Genomic DNA, 25,592 nt, shown 5'->3' on the forward strand with positions numbered 1-25,592 from the left:
CGTGTTTCCGGGACTAGTAGCTCTGAGGAACACGTCTGCCATTTGACCACACTGACAGTTGGAACACCTTGCCCGTTGTTGCGGCTATCTCCATTATACAATAGCTTTTGATACATGCTATATCTGTGAGTATGTTTTTGTCTTGTACTCCTGTGAATAAATCTTGGACAATGCACTGTCTGCTCTTTTTCCAGTGGTTGATATCCCCCATCTGATGAGGGCTGCATCCCTGAGGCATTGTCTTTGGGCCACTCCTGCCCTGGTTCCCTTGGTCTCCCTTTGGCATTCTATTTCCTGGAACACTGGAGAGCACACACGGTTATCCACTTAGGATTAGGGGTAGCATAAGGTTTGGGTTAGTATACCGCTATGGTTAGGGTTAGCAACCCTATCCCTAGCCATCACAGTATGCTAACCTAGCGTTATGGTAATTCTAAACCTAGCAGTATGGTAACCCTAATTCTAGTGTTATGCTAACCCTAGCAGTATGCTAATGCTGGGCCTAAAATGCCCCCACCCCCCAATATGACCCCTTTTTGGAAAGCAGACATCCCAGACTATTTGCTGAGAGGCATGTTGAGTCAATAGAAGAATTTATTTTTTACCACAAGTTTTTGGAAAATGAGAAAAAAAAATTTTTTTCCACAAAGTTGTCACTTGAATGATATATTGCTCACACAAGCCATGGGTATACTGTATGTGTAATTCTACCCCAAAATACATTTTGCTACTCCTCCCGAGTATGGGGATACCACATGTGAGAGACTTTTTTCAAAATTGTTGGACATTTTTGCTTATAGCGCAAAAAAACCCCAAAAAACCCCGAGACGATCAAATACCACCAAAAGAAGCTCTATTTGTGTGAAAAAAAACCATAAATTTCATTTAAACTATCGAAGCGCCGTATAGAAAAATATGGTGTAAATTCCAATATTTATACTGCCATTTGTAGACGCTATAACTTTCACACAAACCAATTAATATACACCTATTGGGATTTTTTTTTACCAAAGACATATAGCAAAATAAATTTTGGTCTAAATTTATGGTGAAATTTGAGTTTATTGCATATTTTTTATGACAGAAATGAGAAAATATTGTTTTTTTTCTACATTTTCGGTCTATTTTTGTTTATAGCGCAACCCCCCCAGAGGTGATCAAATACCACCAAAAAATGGCATAAATTGCAGTATCTATACCAGCGGTCACTAAATGGCGGACCGCGGTCCACGAACGGCCCCAGCAGCGCTGCCAACCAGACCGCCAGCCTGCAATGACAGATTCACCACTGAGCAGGGTGGTCATCATGGCAACATGACATCACGTGTGCGCCCCGCCCCTTTCAGCTCACTTTCTCTCCGGCTCCCGCTCCCTGCTGTACACAAGCAGCCAGCAAGGATCCCGACACAGCTCCTGTCTACCTCAAGGTAGGCTGTAGTCTTGCAGGGGCACTCTGATGGGCACATTGAATGTTAAGGGGCACTCTGATGGGCACAACATAGAATGTTCCCATCAGAGTGCCCCTTAATATAACATGTGCCCATTTGAGTGCCCCTTAAAATAAAATGTGCTCATCAGCATACCCCTTAATTTATGTTAAGGGGCACTCTGACAGGCACATTTAATGTTAAGGGCACTCTGATGGGCACAACATAGAATGTGTCCATCAGAGTGCCCCTTAACATAAAATGTATCCATCAGAGTGCCCCTTAACATAAAATGTATCCATCATAGTGCCCCTTAATATAAATGTGCCCATCAGAGTGTCCCTTATCATAAAATGTGCACATCAGCATGCCCCTTATTTTATGTTAAGGGGCACTCTGATGGGCACATTTTATGTTAAGGGGGCACTCTGATAGGCACATGATAGGAAGGGGCACTCTGATGGGGAATATGACATAAAGGGGCACTCTGATGGGGAAATGTGATGGAAAGGGGTACTTTGAGTGTAAGGGGGCACTCTGATGGGAATACCTGATGTAAAGTGACAATGTGATAAGGAAACCTGATGTAAAGGGGCACTCTGATGGGCACACCTGATGTGATCGGAATACATGATGTAAAGTTACACTCTGATGGGGACACGTAATGTAAGGGGGCACACTGAGGGACACACCCTATTCGGACCTCAGCCAGAAGAGGATTTTAGTGACCGGACATCCTTGTATTTTAATCCAATACCCCTGATCTATACCATAGTTTGTAGACGCTATAACTTTCACACAAAGCAATTAATATACACTTATTGGAATTTTTTTTCTACCAAAGACATGTAGAATACATTTTGGCCTAAATGTATGATGAAATTTGAGTTTACTATATACAGTGGGGAAAAAAGTATTTAGTCAGCCACCAATTGTGCAAGTTCTCCCACTTAAAAAGATGAGAGAGGCCTTTAATTGGCATCATAGGTAGACCTCAACTATGAGAGACAAAATGAGAAAAAAAATCCAGACAATCACATTGGCTGATTTGGAAAGAATTTATTTGCAATTTATGGTGGAAAATAAGTATTTGGTCAATATCAAAAGTTCATCTCAATACTTTGTTATATATCCTTTGTTGGCAATGACAGAGGTCAAACGTTTCCTGTAAGTCTTCACAAGGTTGGCACTCACTGTTGCTGGTATGTTGGTCCATTCCTCCATGCAGATCTCCTCTAGAGCAGTGATGTTTTGGGGCTGTCACTGGGCAACACGGACTTTCAACTCCCTCCAAAGGTTTTCTATGGGGTTGAGATCTGGAGACTGGCTTGGCCACTCCAGGACCTTGAAATGCTTCTTACGAAGCCACTCCTTCGTTATCCGGGCGGTATGTTTGGGATCATTGTCATGTTGGAAGATCCAGCCATGTTTCCTCTTCAATGCCCTTGCTGATGGAAGGAGGTTTGCACTCAAAATCTCACGATACATGGCCCCATTCATTCTGTCCTGTTCATGGATCAGTCGTTCTGGTCCCTTTGCAGAGAAACAGCCCCAAAGCACGATGTTGCCACTCCCATGCTTCACAGTAGGTATGGTGTTCTTTGGATGCAACTCAGCATTCTCTCTCCTCCAAACACGACGAGTTGTGTTTCTACCAAACAGTTCTATTTTGGTTTCATCTGACCATATGACATTCTCCCAATCCTCTTCTGGATCATCCAAATGCTCTCTAGCAAACTTCAGACGGGCCAGGACATGTACTGGCTTAAGCAGGGGGACACGTCTGGCACTGCAGGATCTGAGTCCCTGGCGGTGTAGTGTGTTACTGATGGTAGCCTTTGTTACATTGGTCCCAGCTCTCTGCAGGTCATTCACTAGGTCCCCCCGTGTGGTCCTGGGATTTTCGCTCACCGTTCTTGTGATCATTTTGACCCCACAGGGTGAGATCTTGCATGGAGCCCCAGATCGAGGGAGATTATCAGTGGTCTTGTATGTCTTCCATTTTCTAATTATTGCTCCCACAGTTGATTTGTTCACACCAAGATGCTTGCCTATTGCAGATTCAGTCTTCCCAGCCTGGTGCAGGTCTACAATTTTGTTTCTGGTGTCCTTCGACAGCTCTTTGGTCTTCACCATAGTGGAGTTTGGAGTGTGACTGTTTGAACTTGTTATCAGTATAAAAGACACCTGTCCACAACCTCAAACAGGTGCTATTAATACAGGTAATGAGTGCAGGACAGAGGAGCCTCTTAAAGAAGAAGGTACAGGTCTGTGAGAGCCAGAAATCTTGCTTGCTTGTAGGTGACCAAATACTTATTTTCCACCATAATTTGCAAATAAATTCTTTCCAAATCAGCCAATGTGATTGTCTGGATTTTTTTCTCATTTTGTCTCTCATAGTTGGTCTACCTATGATGCCAATTACAGGCCTCTCTCATCTTTTTAAGTGGGAGAACTTGCACAATTGGTGGCTAACTAAATACTTTTTTGCCCCACTGTATTTTTTATAACAAAAGTAAAAAATATTTTTTTTTTTCAAAACCCAGAGGTGATCAAATACCACCAAAAGAAAGCTCTATTTATGTGAAAAAAAAGGACATACATTTTGTTTGGGTACAGCATTGCATGACCGCGCAATTATCAGATGAAATAACGCAGCACTGTATAGCAAAAAATGGCCTGGTCAGGAAGGGGGTAAATCCTCTGGAGGGCAAGTGGTTATTATACACTTATTGGATTTTTTTTTAATTTTTTTTCTTAGACATGTAGCAGAATACATTTTGACCTGAATGTATGACAAATGTGATTTTATTGGATATGTTTTAGAACAGAAAGTAGGAAATTTATTTTTTTTTTGTTTATATAGCAAAAGAAAGCTCTATTTGTGTAAAACCAAATGATACAAAATAAATATATGAAAATGTAAATACTATAGTGCAGTATGAACAAGTGTTACTCTGCATTACAAACGTTGCAGGCCCGGGACTGTTTATGATGTCTTTTCTGATTTTATTAAATTGTAAGTGCAATATATTTTCTAATAAATGTTTACATATGAACATACTGCACTATTAGTATTTATATTTTACATGCCCTCATTTGGTGGGAAGTGAAGGTCGAGTGGACCTGCAAGTGTGGACCTGCAATGTCATCCATCGTAGATTGGTTTGGGGTAACCCCTAAAGCGCTGTTGGCTTTTCATTAATTTGAAAGCCCAACAGCTCTGGTAAGAGCTCCCGCACACTTTTTGTTGTCACCAGGAACTCTGATGTGTCACTTCTTATTCCGGTCCCGGATGTATGGGTTTTCTTTTCCTCCCTTTCATGATTAGAAGCATGTTGTATTTTGGATTTAATTTGAGCATGGACATTTATGGTGGACTTTACTCTCAATTGTTTTTTACCATTGTTTTTAGCACTTTTAGATTATTATTAGCAGCACACAATAGCCAGTTAAAGTAGCACAGTGCTGAATAGCAAAAAAAAAATGGCCTTGTCATAAATGGGGTAAAACTTTCTGGAGGTCATGTGGTTTTTAGGTCATATCTCCTACTTTCAAAGCCTTGAAGTGGTAAATACACTTACATACAGTTTTTGAAAGTGCTAATGTTGTAGGTTTATCTAAGTATCCCCGAGAACTTGCCCCAGTTCAGCTGTAGACTGTGGCTTTCTTGCTGCTCCTGTCTCCGCAAGTAATGACAAATTGGCTGGATGATGTTGAGATCATGGCTCTGTGGGGACCATACCATCTGTTGCACCATTCCTTGTGCTTTTCAAAGTTACACATACGGTAACGACTTTTCCAGTAGTCTTTCAGGATAGCACCTTGAGAGACCTCGGCTCCTCCCTACCTGAGGAAACACCTCCACCCTACACAAAAGCACTATCACTCCCCTGTGACCTCAGTTCCTGGAATCTTACCTCTGGTCACCTGGGGAGACATAATATGAGACACCAGAACATAACCATAAGACATCTCACACAATTCTGCAACAAAGGGCGGGTAACCGGTGCTGTCCTGAAAGACTACTGGAAAAGGCGTTACCGTGAGTGTAACTTTGATTTTCCCCCTTCGTCTTTCAGGACAGCACCTCGAGAGGATAAGCAAGTACTTACCCTTTGGGTGGGCTCACTGCTTGCAGTACCTTACGTCCGAAGGCCTGCTCCTGCACCGAGACCAGGTCAAGTCTGTAATGCCTCACAAACATCCCGTAACTGGACCAGGTTGCGGCCCTACAAATCTGTCCGGGGGAGGCTCCTGCCAGTTCCGCTTGAGTTGCCGCCATGGCCCATGTAGAATGAGCCCTGATTCCCTCTGGGACTTCTAGACCCTCGGTCCGGTATGCCTGCTCAATTGCTAGCTTTAACCATCTAGGTACTGTGCGCCTGAAGGCTTTTTGCCCTTTTCTGGCCCCCGCAAAAGAAATAAAAAATGAATCTGTGCTTCGAAATTCCTTAGTCCTATCTAGGTAAAGGAGCACACACCTTCTTACATCTAACAAATTAAATTTCTTGTTTCCTCCCAATGGATTATGGTAGAACGAAGGCAAAACTATATCCTGTTTTCTATGAAAATTTATGGCCACTTTAGGAACAAAGGATAGGTCAGTCATGAACACCACCCTATCCGGAAAAATTTGCAAATAAGGCGCCCTGACCGACAGGGCTTCCAGTTCACACATCCTCCTTGCTGTGGTGACTGCCACCAAAAATACAGTTTTAAACGTGAGGGCCCTTGGGGAGCAGGACCACTTCTGGAACTCAGGCTCTGCCATCCCGACAGCACCTGAGAGGCTTCCTCCAGATGTCTGATAGTGCTTTTTGTTTAGGGTGGAGGTGTTTCCTCAGGTGGGGAGGAGCCGAAGTCTCTCAAGGTGCTGTCCTGAAAGACGAAGGGGGTAAACGTTTTTTAAAATTATTTTGTTCATCTATTTAGGGTAATTTCCATGCTGCACAATGAAGTTGAGACCAATCAGATACTTCCCAAATGGTAACTGACAATGGATTAGAATCTTCCAGTACTTCTCAGCAGTGAGGGTGCAAACAATTTTGATTTAATCTCCAACTGCATTTTCAGAAATGCAGCTCCAAAACTATTTGCAGAAAGGCAGGTCCAAAGCTGCAGAGAACTTCCAATGTGCTTTACTGTTGACTACTGATATTCATCCATGTACCATTCCTCAGGCAAATGACAAACTACCTTTTGTAAATGCTCTACATTTCAAATTTTTCTGCATTCAATTCATTTTAAGTGTTTTAGTGCAAGGGTAAGTCATTTGGCTTTGTTTCCACCTCAAAGTAATGACTTTTTGGTGCCAATCCATGAAGAGCACTACTGAACAGACTTCTCAGGAATGTAAAGGAGTATAGCAGGATCCTTGTGGTTTCTGCCAGATCTGAGCTGATAGTCGTGCTGGTCGTCTTTAAATTCTACATGTATTTCTTGTTTGCAATACACCATTTTTATAGTCATCCGCTACATTTATGGTCCTTAAACAATGACGACTATATCGCTCCAATCTTTTTAGCCATTGTGTAAGATTTTACTTTAACCTTACCTTTTTTCCCATGCTACAAGCTCTGACTAGACATGCCCCCTCTCCTGACAGGCATAGGGTATTGTATGGGAGTTGCAGTCAGAAAGGGGGGACCCACTTAAGTATGGCACTTTTGCCAGAGATGATCCTTTTCTAGCAACAGACCACTCACAATGGGGGCTGTACCTGGAAGATGGGGACGAATGGTAAGCATAGACTGTGTGCCACTGTTGGAACTGTTCTAGGCTCACAGAATTAAACTGGAAGGCCTGAACTTATCTCTACATGAACATGCTGGAAGCCATTTTGTACGTTATATTCAATTTTCATGGTTTCTGAACAAAAGTTCTAACAGCAGACAGTCCAGTTTCTTTCAGCATACTTTCTCAGGTTATAAATTTGGAGGTGGGTATGGTGATACCAAACAGTTACAAGATAAAGACTGGACATACCAAGTTGCGAGATTAATGGAGTCCATGTATAGGGTGGGTAATAAACTATCATAAAATATAATTAATTAAAAAACATGATAGTGATACTTACTAATATGTTCCAGTGACTCCCCCATGGACCACTGTGGCCCTTTTCACGAAAAAATATATATTTTCCTTCCAGAAGACCTTAAGGGTTCCCTATAAATGTAAACAGTTCTGGAACTGTTCATCTGGTTATGCAGTCTACCGCCAGCAGGACTATTAGAACCTTTAGAAAGCGATTGGGGAACACAGACGCCTCACTGAGGATGGAGATGACCAACATAGTGTCCCCAAACACTTTCTCAACCATTTCAAATCCACCACAGGGTTATCTGTCTGGGTCATAGAATCTATTCCCAAGGCTCACCTTATGGAAGAATGCTTCAAGCGGTTGTGCCACTGTGAGACCTTCTGGATCTACATTTTGGGGACTCTGAACCCGGGAGGCCTTAACAAAGAACTGGAAATCCATACTCTATTTTAGCTTTATAATAAAATAGTAGTCTCCCCCCTCCCCCTTTTTTCTGCATCAATAGGGATTATAATCCTTCCCATTTGTCCCCACTCCTTCTGCATATGTTTGCTCTATGTTTTGGTATTTATTTATTTATTTTAACTTCAGCTTTGTAGGGGACCCATAAGGTCTTCTGGAAGGAAAATATATATTTTTTCTTTTGCTGAAAAGGACCACAGTGATCCATGGGGGGAGTCAATGGGACATATTAGTAAGTATCACTATCATTATCCCTTACTTGGTCCTCTTCCTCTCTATATATGAAGGGCTTGTGGCACTTCACCTCCAGGCCTTTGGAAAGTGCAGCTAATTCCAATCGTGCAGCCATACCTCTCCTCAGCACACCACTCTTCTCCTCCTTGTGACGTCATGTCCACCCAGGCTTGTGGTTCATGCTGGTTACAGAGACTTCTGGTCTGGTCTGCAGCGTTCTGGGATCTCCCCCACCACCTTCACCCAATGCCAGGCAGACCCCCTAGGATGTGAAGGACCATTAACGGGCCCTGAATGTCTTTCCTTTGCCCCAGTCTGAAGAGGTCAGCAAGGCCTAAAGTCTATCTGGAAAGTGTACTATAACAAGGAGCCAACCAATCCTTCTGTCTTATGATTAATCCATTGGTTCACTACACGTTAACACTGATGTGGTGTCTTTTCACTTATTCATTAGGGAAGTGTGCTCTAATGTTGCCACCCAAGTCTCAAAGGTGTTGGATGTAGACTCAAGGTCAGTGACCTTTGATTTGAGATCAAAAGCCTGACGGATTCTCAATTTTCTGCTTTAGGGTTTTCTTGGTGGGTAAAGAGTGTAGACAGTCTAAGCCTGCTTTGGTACGTAGCAACTCAATCTTCCCGAACTATGTTTGCAAGGCGATGGGTAGGTCTCATGCAGCATGTCTGAACCCTCCAAGAGTGAGAGAGAATTGGGTGCCCTCAACCCAGAATAAACTCCCTAGTCTTTCTCTACGTGAGGTTGGTATACTTTGTTTGGAGTCTGCATCATCTTGGGACCTGCTGTTTTCTCTCTTCTAGCAATTGTAGTAAATAGTTTTGACTATCTGCTTCCAAAGTGTCACTAGACAGTCTCTGATTTCCTGCTTTTGGACATGTATAGATTTAACCGGGGTTCGTCCTTTTGCATAATCTGGGATTACACTCTTTTCTGGTACAGAGCTCCAGCTCATCTGTCCCCACAGATCCATGGCCAGCCATGCCCCTGGCCAGAATGTTTTTTGTTTTTGACATAAACCTGTAAAAGATAGTTATTGTAAATTACTTTCCCTATTTTCGTCACTTTCCAAACTGCATCCTAAAATAATTTGAGTAGTTGCTGACTCATTTTATTTAAGCGAAAACTCAATCATTTTCATTAATTCAGAAACATAGTCCAGCATAACTAGTAGTAGTAATACACTGCTCAAAAAAAAAAATTAAAGGAACACTTTGAAAACACATCAGATGTCAATGGGGAAAAATCTCATGCTGGATATCTATACTGATATGGACTGGGTAATGTGTTAGGAACGTAAGGATGCCCCTTCATTTGATGGAAATGGAAATTATCAACCTACAGAGGACTGAATTCAGACACCCCTAAAATCAAAGTAAAAAAATGCTGCAGCAGGCTAGCCATTTTGCTGAAATTTCATTGCAGCAACTCAAAATGGTACGCAGTAGTTTGTATGGCCTCCACGTGCTTGTATGCATGCCTGATAACATCAGGGCATGCTCCTAATGAGACAACGCATGGTGTCTTGGGGTATTTCCTCCCTGATCTGGGCCAGGGCATCACTAAGCTCCTGGACAGTCTGAGGTGCAACCTGACGGCGTCGGATGGACAGAAACGGGATATCCCAGAGGTGTTCTATTGGATTTAGGTCAGACGAGTGTGGGGGCCATTCAATGGTAGCAATTTCTTCATCCTCCAAGAACTGCCTGCATACTCTCGCCACATGTGGTCAAGCATTGTCGAGCACTAGGAGGAACCCAGGAGCCACTGCACCAGCGTAGGGTCTGACAATGGGTCCAAGGAATTCATCCTCATACCTAATGGCAGTCAGGGTGCCATTGTCTAGCCTGTAGAGGTCTGTGCATCCCTCCATGGATATGCCTCCCCAGACCATCACTGACCCACCACCAAACCGGTCATGCTGAACGATGTTACAGGCAGCATAACATTCTCACAGATTCTCCAGACCCTTTCACGTCAATAACGTGCTCAGGGTGAACCTGCTCTCATCTTTGAAAAGCACAGGGCGCCAGTGCCGGACCTGCCAATTCTGGTGTTCAATGGCAAATGCCAATCGAGCTCTATGGTGCCAGGCAGTGTGCACAGGGCCCACTAAAGGAAGTCGGGCCCTCAGGCAACCCTCATATAGTCTGTTTCTGATTGTTTGGTCAGAGACATTCATACCAGTGGCCTGCTGGAGGTCATTTTGTAGGGCTCTGGCAGTGCCCATCCTGTTCCTCCTTGCACAAAGGAGATACCAGTCCTGCTGGGTTAGGGACCTTCTACGGCCCTGTCCAGCTCTCCTACAGTAACTGCCTGTTTCCTGGAATTTCCTCCATGCTCAAGACTGTGCTGGGAGACACAGCAAACCTTCTGGCAATGACACGTATTGATGTGCCATCGTGGAGGAGTTGGACTGCCTATGCAACTTCTGTAGGGTCCAGGTATCTCCTCATGCTACCAGTAGTGACACTGACCCTAGCCAAATGCAAAACTAGTGAAAAACCGTCAGAAAAGATGAGTAGGGAAAAACATGTCAGTGGCTTCCACCTGTAAAACCATTCCTGTTTTCGGGGTCGTCTCCTTCTTGCCCATCTAGTGCACCTGTTAAGTTCAGTTTGTTAGCTGCTTAATGTTAATGAAGTTAACAACCCCCTCTGCTACTTAACTGACCAAATCAATATCCCACGAGTTTGACTTTATGCTATACTCAGATTAAAGAGTGTTCCTTTAATTTTTTTTTGAGCAGTGTACATACTTAAACTAGGAGAACAAGTGTTAAGGTTCATCTTGACTTTAATATTTCAGTAAACTTAGGTCATCTTCAGTACAGATTTTTTTTATTGTACTGTTGTCAATGTTTCTCAGTACACATTGAGTGAATCTAAATCTGCTAGAACATCTAACATCCCCGCCCCCCTTCCCCAGATTACCAATGCTGCTGTGCAATGATGTCTCTGTTGCTCCTTCATCCGGAGTGTAGGATACTCTAAGGCAAGCCATCATAGATTAATTGATTTTCTGTCCTTCCACCAAGGGTGGGAAGAAAGAAAAATTAATCAGTTCACCCATCAACACAGTTAGTGTTGATGGGGGAATATCTCCTGCAGCTCTATTGTGTTCTGCTGCTGGGGGAAACCTTCCCGGCTGGCAGAACACAATAAGTACAGCTAGCGGGTAGAGTCACAGGCAGTAATTGCATGCTAACAATCCAACAGGCTGGTTGTACCCAAGTAAATCAATGGATCTACTTCAGTACAACACAGCCTGTCCCAGCTGAACCGGCAGAGATGCAATCTATCTATGGCTAGTTTTATACAGGAGGTGTGTTACTGGCCAGATCATCAGGTGAAACCAGAGGGGGGGGGAAAAGCCTTAAAAAAAATGCAACCACCCCATCTAAGGATTGGTAAACTGCAACCTATTATTTGGTTTTGGGTATAATACCAGTTTATGCCTTTTGGGTTTATTTATATACTGTGATTCTGCACATAAACATGCTTCTCATTAGACAGCAATAAACATCCTTTGAACTCTTCTTATTCTCTTATCCTGAATCATGAAAACCTTTTTGAACTCTTTGAAAATGTTGTTTTTAGGATTTTCAAGTCCTCTTTAATTGGCAAAATGGTTCAGCCCACAAAATGCATCATTCTTTGACTTTACTTTTACTGTATTGCTTGGGTGCACTGCATATTATACACTGGGCAAAACCACATTCACAAGGCAGTGCTACGGTTTAAATGGGTTTATTGAAATACTTCATATTTACAAAGGCTACTTTTCACTTCAGATGCTTTTAATGGACAGACAAAAAGATGCTTTATGGTAAGCATTAAAGGACCAGTAAACCTAAAACAAATCTAGATTTATATAAAAGATAGCAGTGTCATTTACAGATATGTGTGTAAACACTCCATGAGCTTATGAAAGCTGATTCTGAGAGAATGCTATATGTAAATAATGGAGGAATCTTTTACTACACATAGAACACATGCTGTTGCGTGAGCCCATAGGACATGTCCTCTAGCCTCACTAATCTTGAAATGTCTGAAATACGTACAAATTAGTTGCACAGAAAAATGTAAATAACATTTGAAAAAAATCATGCTCAACTTAGGCATTTGAGAGTCTTCCTTTACAGTTCTGCGGTATATATTTTATGGCAACTTGTGTTTTAGGTTTAGTGGTCCTTTAGCAGCATTTATTTTCCTGAAGCTGTAATCCAACTGCCAGTTTTGACATTTAACTACTAAAACTCTCCAACAGATAGAATCTTAATGTACAAATACGTTTGTGTGTTGCTTTACTTTTTTGCAGCCAATGCAATTACAATGTTTAATCTTTTTTTTTTTTTTTTTTTTTCTTTAACAAACAAAAAGTCTAAGCCAGATAAACAGAGAACCTGGTTAAGTTTTATCATTTTTCCACCATGCCAAAATCAAGGACAGTGATGTAAAAAGTGAAATAACTCTTCTAATACCAATTGGAATACATATTTAGTTATACGGATTAGGTTGGAAAATGATGAAATGGAACTGCACATAACACCATTTGCTCCATGTAGCAATAGAGAGGGTTCCTCCTTTCACAGTATATGACACAACGTAACAGTGTTTTTTTTCCAAAGGGTTCTCTGCCACCAGCACCCGAAATTAATGTAGACCATTTACCAGATGAGCACGACCTCAAAACATTATAAAGCTCATACACATTTGCCTTGAAAGATGTTATTTAAGCATCTGTAATTGTAATTTATTATGCTGCTGATGATCTGCATCTCGTATCAATTTGATGGAACAAAGTTTCCTTTAGGTAAGGTAGGTAAAACAAAAAACAAACTAAAAGCAGTTAGGCCTCTTGCATACAGACATAGTAATTTACTGACGTTTATATTCAGGATCTTGTTGACAGAAAGATTCCGAGTACAATGTTCCATAAAGATCCTGCGTATAGCTGTGTAAATGTGCGGATGTGTACACGTGTAAAATTCTTCATCCTCATATAGCTGCCTATGTTGCAATTTACACACGGAAATCACTGCACTCAAACATAAAATGTTCTATTTAATGGCTCTGTACGCATCACTGTATTACTACTGATCTTTATGCAGCTGTGTGCTTTGTTCCATAGATACCAATGAACCAGAATTCAGATCAGTTTAAAAAAAAAAAAAAAAAAAAAGGGCATTTTTTTCCCTTTAATTTCCATGTGCAAGAGGCCTTACTCATCGACACACATTAGGTTCAATTCACAAAGCTTTAATACCAGGATAGGGATCTTTTTATTTCACCCATGTGATTGTAATTTTCAAATCTAATGGCTCTAACCCCAAAGAACCTTATCCCTAAGCTTTTGTGTTAGCTTTGTGAACCGAGTCCAATACTCTCTATTTCTGTCTAATTTTTAGCAGGACAATTAAAATGTATACTCTAATTAGAGATACAGCTTGCAATAAAGACATGGACAGCTGTTCTAACCTTTCCCTTTTTTAGCATTTTGATAGATATACCCAAGGAGCCTTTCACATGGGCAGACTCCGCCAATCAGATCTGTCCACGGACCCTCGCTGAGCAGGTGGATGACAGGGTTGTGTCCGCTCAGCTTGTGCAGAGCAGACATGGAGACAGCCTGCTGTATGGAGCAGTCAGATATAAATGGACTGCCTGTATGTTTACATTCGACTGTCATCCGATTGACGGATGGGGATCAGATCCCCATCCTTCTGTTTTTAGTGGATCAGATGCAGGCGGGTGTAAACGGAAACATGTCCATTCAATAGACCTCCCCATAGAGAACAATAGCTGGTCCACCTGAAAAATAGATAGGCAGACCCAATCGGTCTGCCAGTGTGAAAGGGCCCTTAGGTATGACAGCTGTGATCCTCTGAATGCGCTTAAATTTACTTTCGGTAATGGTGACAGTGAACACTTTAGAAGGAATGTACAGTTCCTTTGTTTCATCTACAATAAAAGCAGTGCTGGATTACATTAAGAAATGCTACTACTAGTATATTACATTGGTGACTGTAATCAGTATTGACGGTCTACATTGCTCAGGCTCCCCCTTTCAAATCCCTCCTGAAAGCAGCAATGGAACCCCCCCTTTTCCTAATGGAGAGAAGACCAACCATTTAGATATACAGATCTTCACAGAATGTCATTAAACGCGAATGTTCATGCTGCGATTCCAGAGTTCACCAGCATCTCCTTTAGAGACCAGAAAGTTGCAAGAAGTCAGTGAATGGGATGGGCAAACAGGAAGTGTATGCAGACCAATGGTGTAGAAATTCGTCCACTTATCTGGTTGGTCATAATGGAAGTCTGTTTCCAGTGATCTGCTCCACTCAGCAGTCTAAGTTTAGAAGGAGCAAAAAGATATGTACAAGTTCCAGGTTAATCCACAGACTTTTGTGGGTTACAGATACCTGTGTCCATGCATACACATTTCCCAAGTGTGGTAACAGAAAATCTGCCTACAGAAAATTCCAGAGGACTCAAAGCATCACAGGAGCAATATGCACAGAGGGTTTTTTTTTTTTTTTTTTTTTTAGGCAGAATGATTCCTACTTCCCCAGTCCCACCCCAGACATCAAAAAGGATGGTGCAGATTTCACCTGGCTGCGACAAAATGCCAACCCACATTTCGTCAGGCTTTTACACTTTATTTGAAACTTTCGTTCATGCCGCATTCAAGATTTCCTTCACACACGAGCACACGGAGAGGTATTTAATCTGAGATGGATTCAAAATAATATTAAAAAAAAAAAAACACTTCTCTAATAAACAGAGAGACATAATGATGCTGTGGAGAAGTCTGATTAAATAAAGTCCTTTTTCTGGGTTAAAACACTTGAACAGAAGAGGGATATGAGGGGACGGGGGACATTGGACAGGAAGAGGTGTGCCTGTGTCTGTTACCCAAACTGGAAGAAGAAGTTTCCTGGACCAGAAGCTGAAAAAGATAAAAATATAATTGTAAATATCTTGACAAAGAATTAATCACAACAAACAGATTAGATTTTAGGCAGTTTCTGCTCACGATTTTAAAATGCGCAATTAACACGTTTGTGTGTTGTGCATAGGGCAGCATTGCGTGTTTTGCCGCAATTTGGAACTGTAATTTCTGCCCGCATTCCCTAATTGTCCAAATGTCAAGTCAAAACAAGTCTTAATGTGTGAAAACAGTTTTCCAGCTTTGACGTGTTAGTAAATTTTTACGTACATTTGCAGCTACTTGGTATATCCTGGTGAAATATATATATATATATTTGGAGAGACTATGGCGCAAAACCAGGTCCCCTCATGCATTCTCCCTCTACAAATCTGCCTTCCTCACCTACACCTCCTCCCTCCACGCCGCCAAGCAGGCCTACTTCGTTGACCTGATCAACACCCTCTCCACCTGCCCTCACCGACTCTTCTCCACCTTCAACTCCCTGCTCTCTCCCCCCCCTCCTCCACTCAGTACCTCACTTACCGCCCACGAGATTGCCACTCATCTTCACAACAAAATTGACGCAATCCGCAAGGACATAGTCAACTTGCAATCTACCTCCCCATCTAGCCTCCCCCCTTCCATCACCCCCTCATCTCTCCCCTCCTCTGACCTTGCAACGGCACTGCCCCCCATCACACCCAAGGCCCTGCCTACCGTAACCCCCCCATCACTGCACTCCTTCAGCCCTACTACCACTGAGGAAGTCACCAGAGTCTTCTCAGAAGCCCGCCTCACTACCTGCCCCCTGGACCCTATCTCCTCTCAACTCCTCCGGTCACCCCCCTCTTCCCTCATCCGCTCCCTTACCCACATCTTCAATCTCTCCCTCTCTACTGGCGTCTTCCCCTCCCCCCTAAAACATGCGCACATCACCCCCATACTCAAAAAGCCCTCCCTGGACCCCACTGACCTCAACAACCTCAGACCAATTTCCCTGCTGTCACTCACTTCCAAGCTCCTTGAGCGCTTGGTCTTCGATCGCCTAAGCGCCCACCTAACTGACAGCAACCTCCTTGACCCACTACAGTCCGGCTTCCGTCCCCTACACTCCACCGAAACTGCCCTCCTCAAAATCACCAACGATCTACTAACCGCCAAAGCCAAAGGCGACTACTCTGTCCTCCTTCTCCTAGACCTCTCCGCGGCCTTTGACACAGTCGACCACCCCCTCCTCCTTAATAAGCTACTCTCCCTTGGCATCAGAGACACCGCTCTCTCTTGGTTCTCGTCCTATCTATCCCAACGCTCCTTCAGTGTTTCCTACAACGATGCCACCTCCTCTTCCCTCCCCCTCTCTGTTGGGGTCCCCCAGGGCTCTGTCCTTGGACCCCTTCTCTTCTCCATCTACACCTCCTCCCTTGGCAAACTCATACACTCCCACGGATTCAATTACCACCTCTACGCTGATGATACTCAAATCTACCTATCCACCCCTCACCTCACCCCCACATTCTCCGCCCGCATCACTCACCTCCTAAACGACATCTCTGACTGGATGTCGCTCCATTTCCTGAAGCTCAACCTCTCCAAAACCGAGCTTCTCGTCTTCCCCCCCCATCCTTTCCATCACTACCAACACCACCACCATCAATCCCGCCCAGCAAGCCAAGGTCCTTGGCGTCATTCTGGACTCAAACCTTTCCTTTCAACCTCATATCAAATCACTCACAAACACATGCAGGCTCCACCTCCGGAACATCGCCAAGATACGCTCCTTCCTTACCCCAGACACCACTAAACTACTCGTACACTCCCTGATTATCTCACGCCTTGACTACTGCAACTCCCTCCTCACCGGCCTACCCCAGTGCAAACTCTCCCCGCTTCAGACCATCCTGAACTCAGCTGCCAGACTCATCCACCTCACCAGCCGCTCCACCTCTGCCACCCCCCTCTGCCTCTCCCTCCACTGGCTCCCCATTGCCCAACGCATTAAATTCAAATTGCTCACCCTGACCTATAAGGCCATTCACAAGACTGCCCCTAACTACCTCACCGACCTGATTCCCAGGTACCACCCTACCCGTACCCTTCGCTCTTCACAGGACCTCCTTCTATCTTGCTCCCTGGTCTCCTCCTCCCACGCACGACTGCAAGACTTCTCCAGGTCCTCCCCCATCCTCTGGAACTCACTACCCCAATCCACCAGACTGTCACCTTCCCTCCTCACCTTCAGGCGCTCCCTGAAAACCCACCTCTTCAGGGAAGCCTACCCCACCCTCACCTAACAGCCGCTGCCCTTCCCTCCTCCTACCACTCCATCCCCCACAGCCATTTCCTCCTGTACCACTACCCCCTCCCTCCTAGATTGTAAGCTCGAAAGAGTAGGGCCCTCTTACCCCTCGTGTGCTGTTTGATGTTACTGTACTGCTTCATGTATTGTCCCCCCCTCTATTGTACAGCGCTGAGCAAACCCTTTGGCGCTATATAAACTAGATAAATAAATAAATATTAGTGACATTATGAAAGGCGAGATGATTGACTATGTGTCACCTCGCGCATGTGTTCATATCTAGGAGACTAAGGTGGAGTCCAGTCCAGGTTTTCCAGGCCACCTTGGCAGAGTTGGTTCCAGATCGGATTTTGCGGTCCACTGATGATCACCAGCAGGTGGTATAAATAAAGAAAGCAGGACTGGAGCAAGAAGTTGCTCTTGGTCTGGGACTGAGGGAGCCATACCCGAGAGAGTTGTGGATGAAAGAGTTCGCTTTGTACAAGAAAGGAAAAGGTTTGCACACAGTTTTGTTCTGCTGGTGACGGGGAGAAGCCCTTCACCTGTGAGACAGGAACCTCTTCTGTTTAGTTAGTGCCTGAATGGCAAGGACTTACTTTTCTGTTGTTTTGTTTATTATGCATGCAACCTTTTAAATAAAACTGTCTACAAGTCAGATTTTTAAGAAAAGACCTGTCGTCTGGACTACCTTTTTCCCAGGGAAAGTGATCCCCTACCTGAGCTAACACGCACATGAACTTTAATGGCATCCCAGTCTTAGTCCGTAGGGTTCAATATTGAGTTGGCCTCGCCTTTTGCAGCTATACAGTTTCAACTCTTCTGGGAAGGTTGTCCACAAGGTTTAGGAGTGTGTCTATGGGAAGGTTTGACCATTCTTCCAGAAGCGCATTTGTGAGGTTAGGCACTGATGTCAGGCGAGAAGGTCTGACTCACAGTCTCTGCTCCAATTCATCCCAAAGGTGTTCTACCTGGTTGAGGTCAGGACTCTGTGCAGGCCAGTCAAGTTCCTCCGCTCCAAACTCGCTCATCCATGTCTTTATGGACCTTGCTTTGTGCACTGGTGCACAGTCATGTTGGCACAGGAAGGGGCCATCCCCAAACTCTTCCCACAAAGTTGGGAGCATGAAATTGTCCAAAATGTCTTGGTATGCTGATGCCTTAAGAGTTCCCTTCACTGGAACTAAGGGGCCAAGCCCAACCCCTGAAAAACAACCCCACACCACAATCCCCCCTCCACCATACTTTACACTTGGCACAATGCAGTCAGGCAAGTACTGTTCTCCTGGCAAGCACCAAACCCAGACACGTCCATCGGATTGCCAGACAGTGAAGTGTGATTCGTCACTCTAAAGAACACGTCTCCACTGCTCTAGAGTCCAGTGGTGGCGTACTTTACACCACTGCATCTGCCGCTTTGCATTGCACTTGGTGATGTAAGGCTTGGATGCAGCTGCTCAGCCATGGAAACCCATTCCATGAAGCTCTCTACGCACTGTTGTGCTAATCTGAAGGCCACATGAAGTTTAGAGGTCTTTAGCTGACTCTGCAGACAGTTAGCGACTCCTGCACACTGTGTGCCCAAAAGGGGAAGTTCCGAAGTTACGTTTTAAAGATTGGTCCCCCGCTCCCCATTAAGGATTGGCACCTTTGGGGAGCGGCTACCCGAAATTGACAGGTACCCGCTTCCACTAGCATTGAGATCGCCTAGGTGATCGGAAGTGGAAGTTGTCCTCCTACCCTCCCTCCCCGAAGACACGTGACAGGTCCCAGAAGACGACGGGGCCCATTCAGGAAGCGCAGCGCTACTTGCACATGCACAGTGGACACCCGGCTGTGAAGCTGCAAGCTGTCACAGCCAGGTGCCCATACTGAAGATGCTAGCACCTGGAATACAGAATGTCCGGTAAAACGGGCTGCGGCGGTGGGATCGTGGGGCAGGTGAGTGGCTGTTTTTTGTAGCTACTAACTTATATTTTTACAGTGTGAGTGGAACTCCGCTTTAAGCATGCACTGACCCCGCTCGTTATTTTACATGGCTGAGTTGCTGTTGCTCCCACTTTGTTATACCACCACTAACAGTTGACCGTGGAATATTTAGTAACAAGGAAATTTCATGGATGGACTTATTGCACAGGTGGCAACCTACCACGGTACCACGCTTGAATTCACTGAGCTCCTGAGAGAGACCCATTCTTTCACAAATGTTTGTAGAAGCAGTCTGCATGCCTAGGTGCTTGATTTTATACACATGTGGCCATGGAGGTGATTGTAACACCTGAATCCAATGATTTCAAGGGGTGCTCCAATACTTTTGGCAATACATAGTGTATGTATGTGCGCGTACACGCACGCACGCACGCACGCATAATGTATACACATACACTGCTCAAAAAAAATATTAAGAGAACACTCTGGACAGTCTGAGGTGCAACCTGACGGCGTCAAATGGACAGAAACATGATATCCCGGAGGTGTTCTATTGGATTTAGGTCAGGCGAGCGTGGGGGCCATTCAATGGTAGCAATTTCTTCATCCTCCAGGAACTGTCTGCATACTGTCGCCACATGAGGCCAGGCATTGCACCAGGAGGAATCAAGGACCCACTGCACCAGTGTAGGGTCTGACAATGGGTCCAAGGATTTCATCCCCATACTGAATGGCAGTCAGGATTCCATTGTCCAGCCTGTAGAGGTCTGTGTGTCCCTCCATGGATATGCCTCCCCAGACCATCACTGACCCACCACCAAAACGGTCATGTTGTTACAGGCAGCATAACATTCTCCACTGTTTCTCCAGACCCTTTCATGTCCGTCACATGTGCTCAGGGTGAACCTGCTCCATGTGTGAAAAGCACAGGGCGCCAGTGGCGGACCTGCCAATTCTGGAGTTCAATGGCAAATGCCAATCCAGCTCTATGGTGCCAGGCAGTGAGCACATGGCCCACTAGAGGATGTCAGGCCCTCAGGCCACCCTCATGAAATATGTTTCTCAATTTTTGGTTAGAGATATTCACACCAGTGGCCTGCTGGAGGTCATTTTGTAGGGCTCTGGCAATGCTCATCCTTGCACAAAGGAGATACCAGTCCTGCTGGGTTAGGGACCTTCTACGGCCCTGTCCAGCTCTCCTACAGTAACTGCCCGTCTCCTGGAATCTCCTCCATGTTCTTGAGTCTGTGCTGGGAGACACAGCAAATCTTCTGGCAATGGCACGTATTGATGTGCCATCCTGGAGCAGTTGGACTGCCTGTGCAACCTCTGTAGAGTCCAGGTATCGCCTCATGCTACCAGTAATGACACTGACCCTAGCCAAATGCAAAACTAGTGAAAAACAGTCAGAAAAGATGAGTAGGGAAAAAAATTTCAGTGGACTCAACCTGTAAAGCCATTCATGTTTTGGGGATGGTCTCATTGTTGCCCATCTAGTGCACCTGTTGTTACAAAGTTAGTCTGGCTGAAAAAAGACAAAAGTCCATCCAGTTCAACCATTAAAAAAAAAAAGTTATAATGCTACACCCACAGTTGATCCGGAGGAAGGAAAAATAAACCCAGCAAAGCATGATCCAATTTGCTCTTGCAGGGGAAAAAATTCCTTCCTGATCCCCCAAGAGACAATTGGATATTCCCTAGATCAGCCTTACCTATAAATGTTAGTATCCAGTTATATTCTGTGTATCCAAGAAAGAATCCAGGCCTTTTTTAAAGCAATCCACTGAGCTGGCCAGAACCAACTCCTGAGGGAGTCTATTCCACGTTTTCACAGCTCCTACTGTAAAGAAACCTTTCCGTATTTGGAGAATAAATTTCTTTTCCTCCAGATGTAAAGAGTGCCCCCTTGTCCTCTGTGATGACCTCAGGGTGAATAGCTCTATATCGAGTTCACTATATGGACCACTGATGTATTTATACATGTTGATCATATCCCCCCTTAATCTCCTCTTCTCAAGAGAGAATAAATTCAGTTCCTCTAATCTTTCCTCATAGCTGAGCTCCTCCATGCCTCGTATCAGTTTGGTTGCCCTTCTCTGTACATTCTCCAGTTCCCCAATGTTCTTTTTGTGAATTGGTGCCCTAAATTGAACTGCATATTCCAGATGAGGTATTACTAATGATTAGTACAGGTAATTTCATTAACACCAAAGCAGCTGAAACTGATTAACAACCCCCCCCCCCCCCCCCGCTACTTAACTGACCAGATCAATATCCCAGGAGTTTAATTGACTTAATGCTATACTCTGACTAAAAAGTGTTCCTTTAATTTGTTTGAGCAGTGTATATATATTTATTTATTTTAGGATGGGCTGGACCTTCATTTGGTGGTAACTTTTGTCTGTCAACAGAACAGTCAGAGACTGTCCCAGCAAAGTAAAAGAACTATGAACTATGTTTACAACCCCTACCAGCTGAGTTAGTAATCACCTTGGCAGCAAACTCTTCGCTGGATAAGGCAGAAAAGGGGACACCTCAAAGAGCTATGGGAGACTCCAAGGAGTGAGATGACCAATATAGAGGACAGTGGTCCAGACTACTGGCATTAGTTCTCTTAGGAGAGACACTGCAGGCCACCCCAGTACTGCAGTGGATCATGAGCTGGAAAGACCTGATGCAGTGGCACTACTTTCCTTGTGCTTTGGATCTGAGCTTGTCAAACTGATTTAACAGGAATAATTAAAATAGAAATACCAAGCAGAAACCAAGGTTTATTCACAACCAACTGCACACTTTGAGATTGCTTTGTAACGCTTTCCAGCTTTATGTAGATTAACTACTCTTAATTGTATGTCTTCATAGAGCTTTTTGCGATGCATGGTTCACATCAGCTGATGCTTCTTATGAACAGCAATCTTTCAATGTTTGAGTCTCTAATCAAAATAGCTGTATACCACACCTCCAAACGCATTTCATTAAGTGAACTCCAGGTGTGCAAACTACTGACTTCAATTAGCTTTCCTTATTAACAATTTCCTCCAGCACTGTGAATGAAAAATATGTGTGTTCAATAAAGACAGGAAAAATTGAAAGTGTGTGTTGTCAGCTTCATCACTTGGTGTTTGCCTATTGTTCTGACTTAGATGAGGATCATATCACCTTTTGTGGGAAATTACAGCAGAAAACCAGTTAATTCCAAGGGGTTCACATACTTTTTCTGCCAGTCTATTTTTATCCCTTTACCAAACATATATAACAAAATGCTTTCAATGGTATATTTCACAGAGTAAGCATTAGAAGTTAATTGTTAGGATTAAGATTTACACTTTAAATGTTCTCTTTATTCTGGAAAGCTACTCCTGCAGCTCTGAAAGTCACACCATACACAAACTATTCATGAAAGAAAGAGAATGCTCTTGCGTAAAGCGGTCTTGGTACAGTGTATAGAACACAGTAATGAATCTTAAACTGCTCTGCTTGTCACCAGCTGTCCCTGTATGAAGCTCCTTTCATAGACAAGAGCTGCAAGAGCAGCAATGCAGGGACAGTACAGAATGTGCACTGTCCATATAATGGTGACAAGAGAAGAGAATCTCTGAACTGAAGCAGCTGCACATTACATCGATGTACAGTATAAATATACGCCTAATGTTCATCTTCACAACACCAACAAAGCTGGGCAATTAACTGTCAAACAGCAGGGCTTTTCAAAATCACACATCCTATGAATAGAGCTTTGTTTCCGAAAATTAAACAGGAAAAATATTTAAATAGATGAGCACATATATTTAAAGAAAGATTTGGCTAGCTCTATTGCAATGAATATTTTTAAGTATAATAAAAGCTTGGAAATCTCAGTTGACTCTTCTTTGCATAATTGTCAAAATGTCAGTTCATTTTCCTCGCAGGGAACCCTTTCACCTGAGAGATGACGCTGCCTACCTAATAGGATATGAAGTGGAGTTTAGCAAGCCTGCCCTGCTACAACTCCTTAGATTTTCATAAAAGATCAAAGCACAGATGCAGCAAAACTGATAAAAAATATAGTGAGGCAATTATAAAGCCTCATGCACACTGGGCGTTTTTACAGCTACTGTTTTGGGCGTCAGACATCTTTTTATTAAATGCCTCTAAACTCCCCTGCATGTTATCCTATAGTCCATGCACACACAGGCTTTTAGCAGCGGTTTCTGGCAGGAGACTTTAGTGGCAGAAAGAAAAGGAAAAAAAAAAACCCTTGCCAATGTCTTCTGGAGCAGCAGCACTTTGGCAGGGAAAACTGCTAACAGCTCCTAACCTCTGCTAAAACACTGATGCCCAGCATTTATTTCACTGTTTGTTAAGGAGAGGCCCGGAAAGCCAGCTGCCACGTCCTTAACAACACATGAGCCATCAGCTGTCAGCGGGGTTGCCCGCTAAAAGCTGAATGTAAAAAAACCTTCACAGGAGGAGAGTGGTGATATGATAGGACATTACCCTGAGAGCAGCTTAGTTTCCTGTGGGTCATTGATGGAGGGTGGGTTATTCAGTGTTTTTGTTCCAGTTTCTCTGTGACCTGCCTTTGCTAAAGTGAGCAGGGTCCCTGGTGGGGTACTTGTGTGCCCAGCACTGTGGGAGCACTCAGGATTGTGTGATAACCAGAAACGGTGCAAAGTACAGGTAAGACGGGATTCACATATGTGCATATATGGTATGCAGTGCGATTGTAAAGCCCGGTCCGGTGCGATTTTGTTCAGTGGTTCAGGTGCAATTCCAGGATAAGTTCACCTTTCGTACCATGTTACACCCATATTCAGGGTTTAATATGTAATAAGACTGGCTCCCACTTTTGACAGCTAGCGGGGGTTCTTGTCCCTCCTCGCTAGCTGTCAAATGTTTTAAAAAAGTGGCCCACATGGCTTTGTCACTCATTCACAGTCATCTGTGAATGAGAGACTACAAGTCCTTACAGCCTTAGTGCCTGTCAGCTTGTAGTCCTGAATGAACTATCACAGCGCTGTGAAGTGCCATGGTAGTTCATCCATCCTTCCTGGCAGTGTATTTGTTTGCTGGTACATCCTGTACAGGCAAGCAGATATACTGACAGATATGAAAGACCTGCATGGCATCAGCGATCTGCTGATCTTTGCCAGCTTTTTATTGCCCTGTCCCAATTTTTTGGAGACATGTTGCCGTCATCAGTTCAGAATTAGCTTCTTTTTTTTTTTTTTTTTTGAAATGGTACATTTTCTCAGTTTAAACATTTGATATGTTTTATATTTTTCACTATGAATATAATATGGGTTTATGTTATGTACAAATCATTGCATTCTGTTTATATGTAGATTTTACACAACATACCAACTTTTTTGGAATTGGGGCTGTAAGAAGAAAGTGTGTGGCCAAGGTTAATAAATATGAAAGCAATTGAAGAATAAGAAGAAAACCAAAAGAATTATGTTCCTTTATCTATCATACAGTCTGCTCCTGAAACTCACCTTCAAAGCTGAAGCCTCCTGGACCACTAAAGAATGCCTTGAATATATTGTTGGCATCGAAATCTGCAAGAAAAAAATGAATATCAGCTGATAGCCAAAAAGTCTATGCAATAAAAACATAAACTGGTTGCAGCACTTGGCTTAATAAGGATTTCAATATGCTGGGATGAAAGCTGAGCAAATAAAAAGCACTGACTAACCATATATAAAAAGAGAAAAGGGTGATCAAAGTATTTTCTCCATACATATTTCCCTACCATATTGATCACTAGATAGCAGTTATATTTGATAATATTAGTTCTCTGAAAATAGTCAGCGTCAGCAACACAAATACATTATACATCTACCTATTTATTAGAGAAGTTCTGTATATAAACATCATCAAAATATAGTAGCTTGATTACCCTCTAATCACAATGTAGTGTAAACATAATACCAAACCCCCAACAAAAATTTGTAATCATCCCAAAAAAAATTGTGTAAATAAAATAATAAAATAATAAAATAAAAAAAAATAAAAAAAAAAATTAAAAAAAATATAAAAATAAAGATATTAAAAATAAAAAAACACCATACAAGCACCAAAAAAAAGTCCAAAAAAGAGTCCCAAATTAAGAGTCCCAAATTTTTCCAATCTTTATCTGTGATATCTTAATTCTTCATATCTTCCAACATTCTTAGTGATATACTTCAAACCCGATCTTCATATACCTCAAGAAAAAGGAGCTCAACATGTGTGATATCTTCAAAGAAAAAAGGTATCTAAACAACCGTGCCA

General features: G+C 43.3%; 1 protein-coding gene across 1 annotated transcript in view; it reads right to left on the reverse strand.

The window, feature by feature from the left end:
- Positions 1-11,912: 11,912 nt before the first annotated feature.
- Positions 11,913-25,592, reverse strand: part of DNAJC7 (DnaJ heat shock protein family (Hsp40) member C7) — a 34,109-nt gene continuing 20,429 nt past the window's right edge. Inside the window, exons 8-9 of the mRNA XM_089668788.1 lie at positions 24,815-24,877; positions 11,913-15,133 (exon numbers count right to left, since the gene is read on the reverse strand). Coding sequence (XP_089524914.1) covers positions 15,096-15,133; positions 24,815-24,877 — 101 coding nt within the window. The 3' untranslated portion in view covers positions 11,913-15,095. The remainder of the gene's footprint in view (positions 15,134-24,814; positions 24,878-25,592) is intronic.

This window comes from Staurois parvus, unplaced genomic scaffold (assembly GCF_062004578.1).
Source record: "Staurois parvus isolate SC_StPar_1 unplaced genomic scaffold, SC_StPar_1.0 ptg000063l, whole genome shotgun sequence".
Lineage (NCBI taxonomy): Eukaryota > Metazoa > Chordata > Amphibia > Anura > Ranidae > Staurois > Staurois parvus.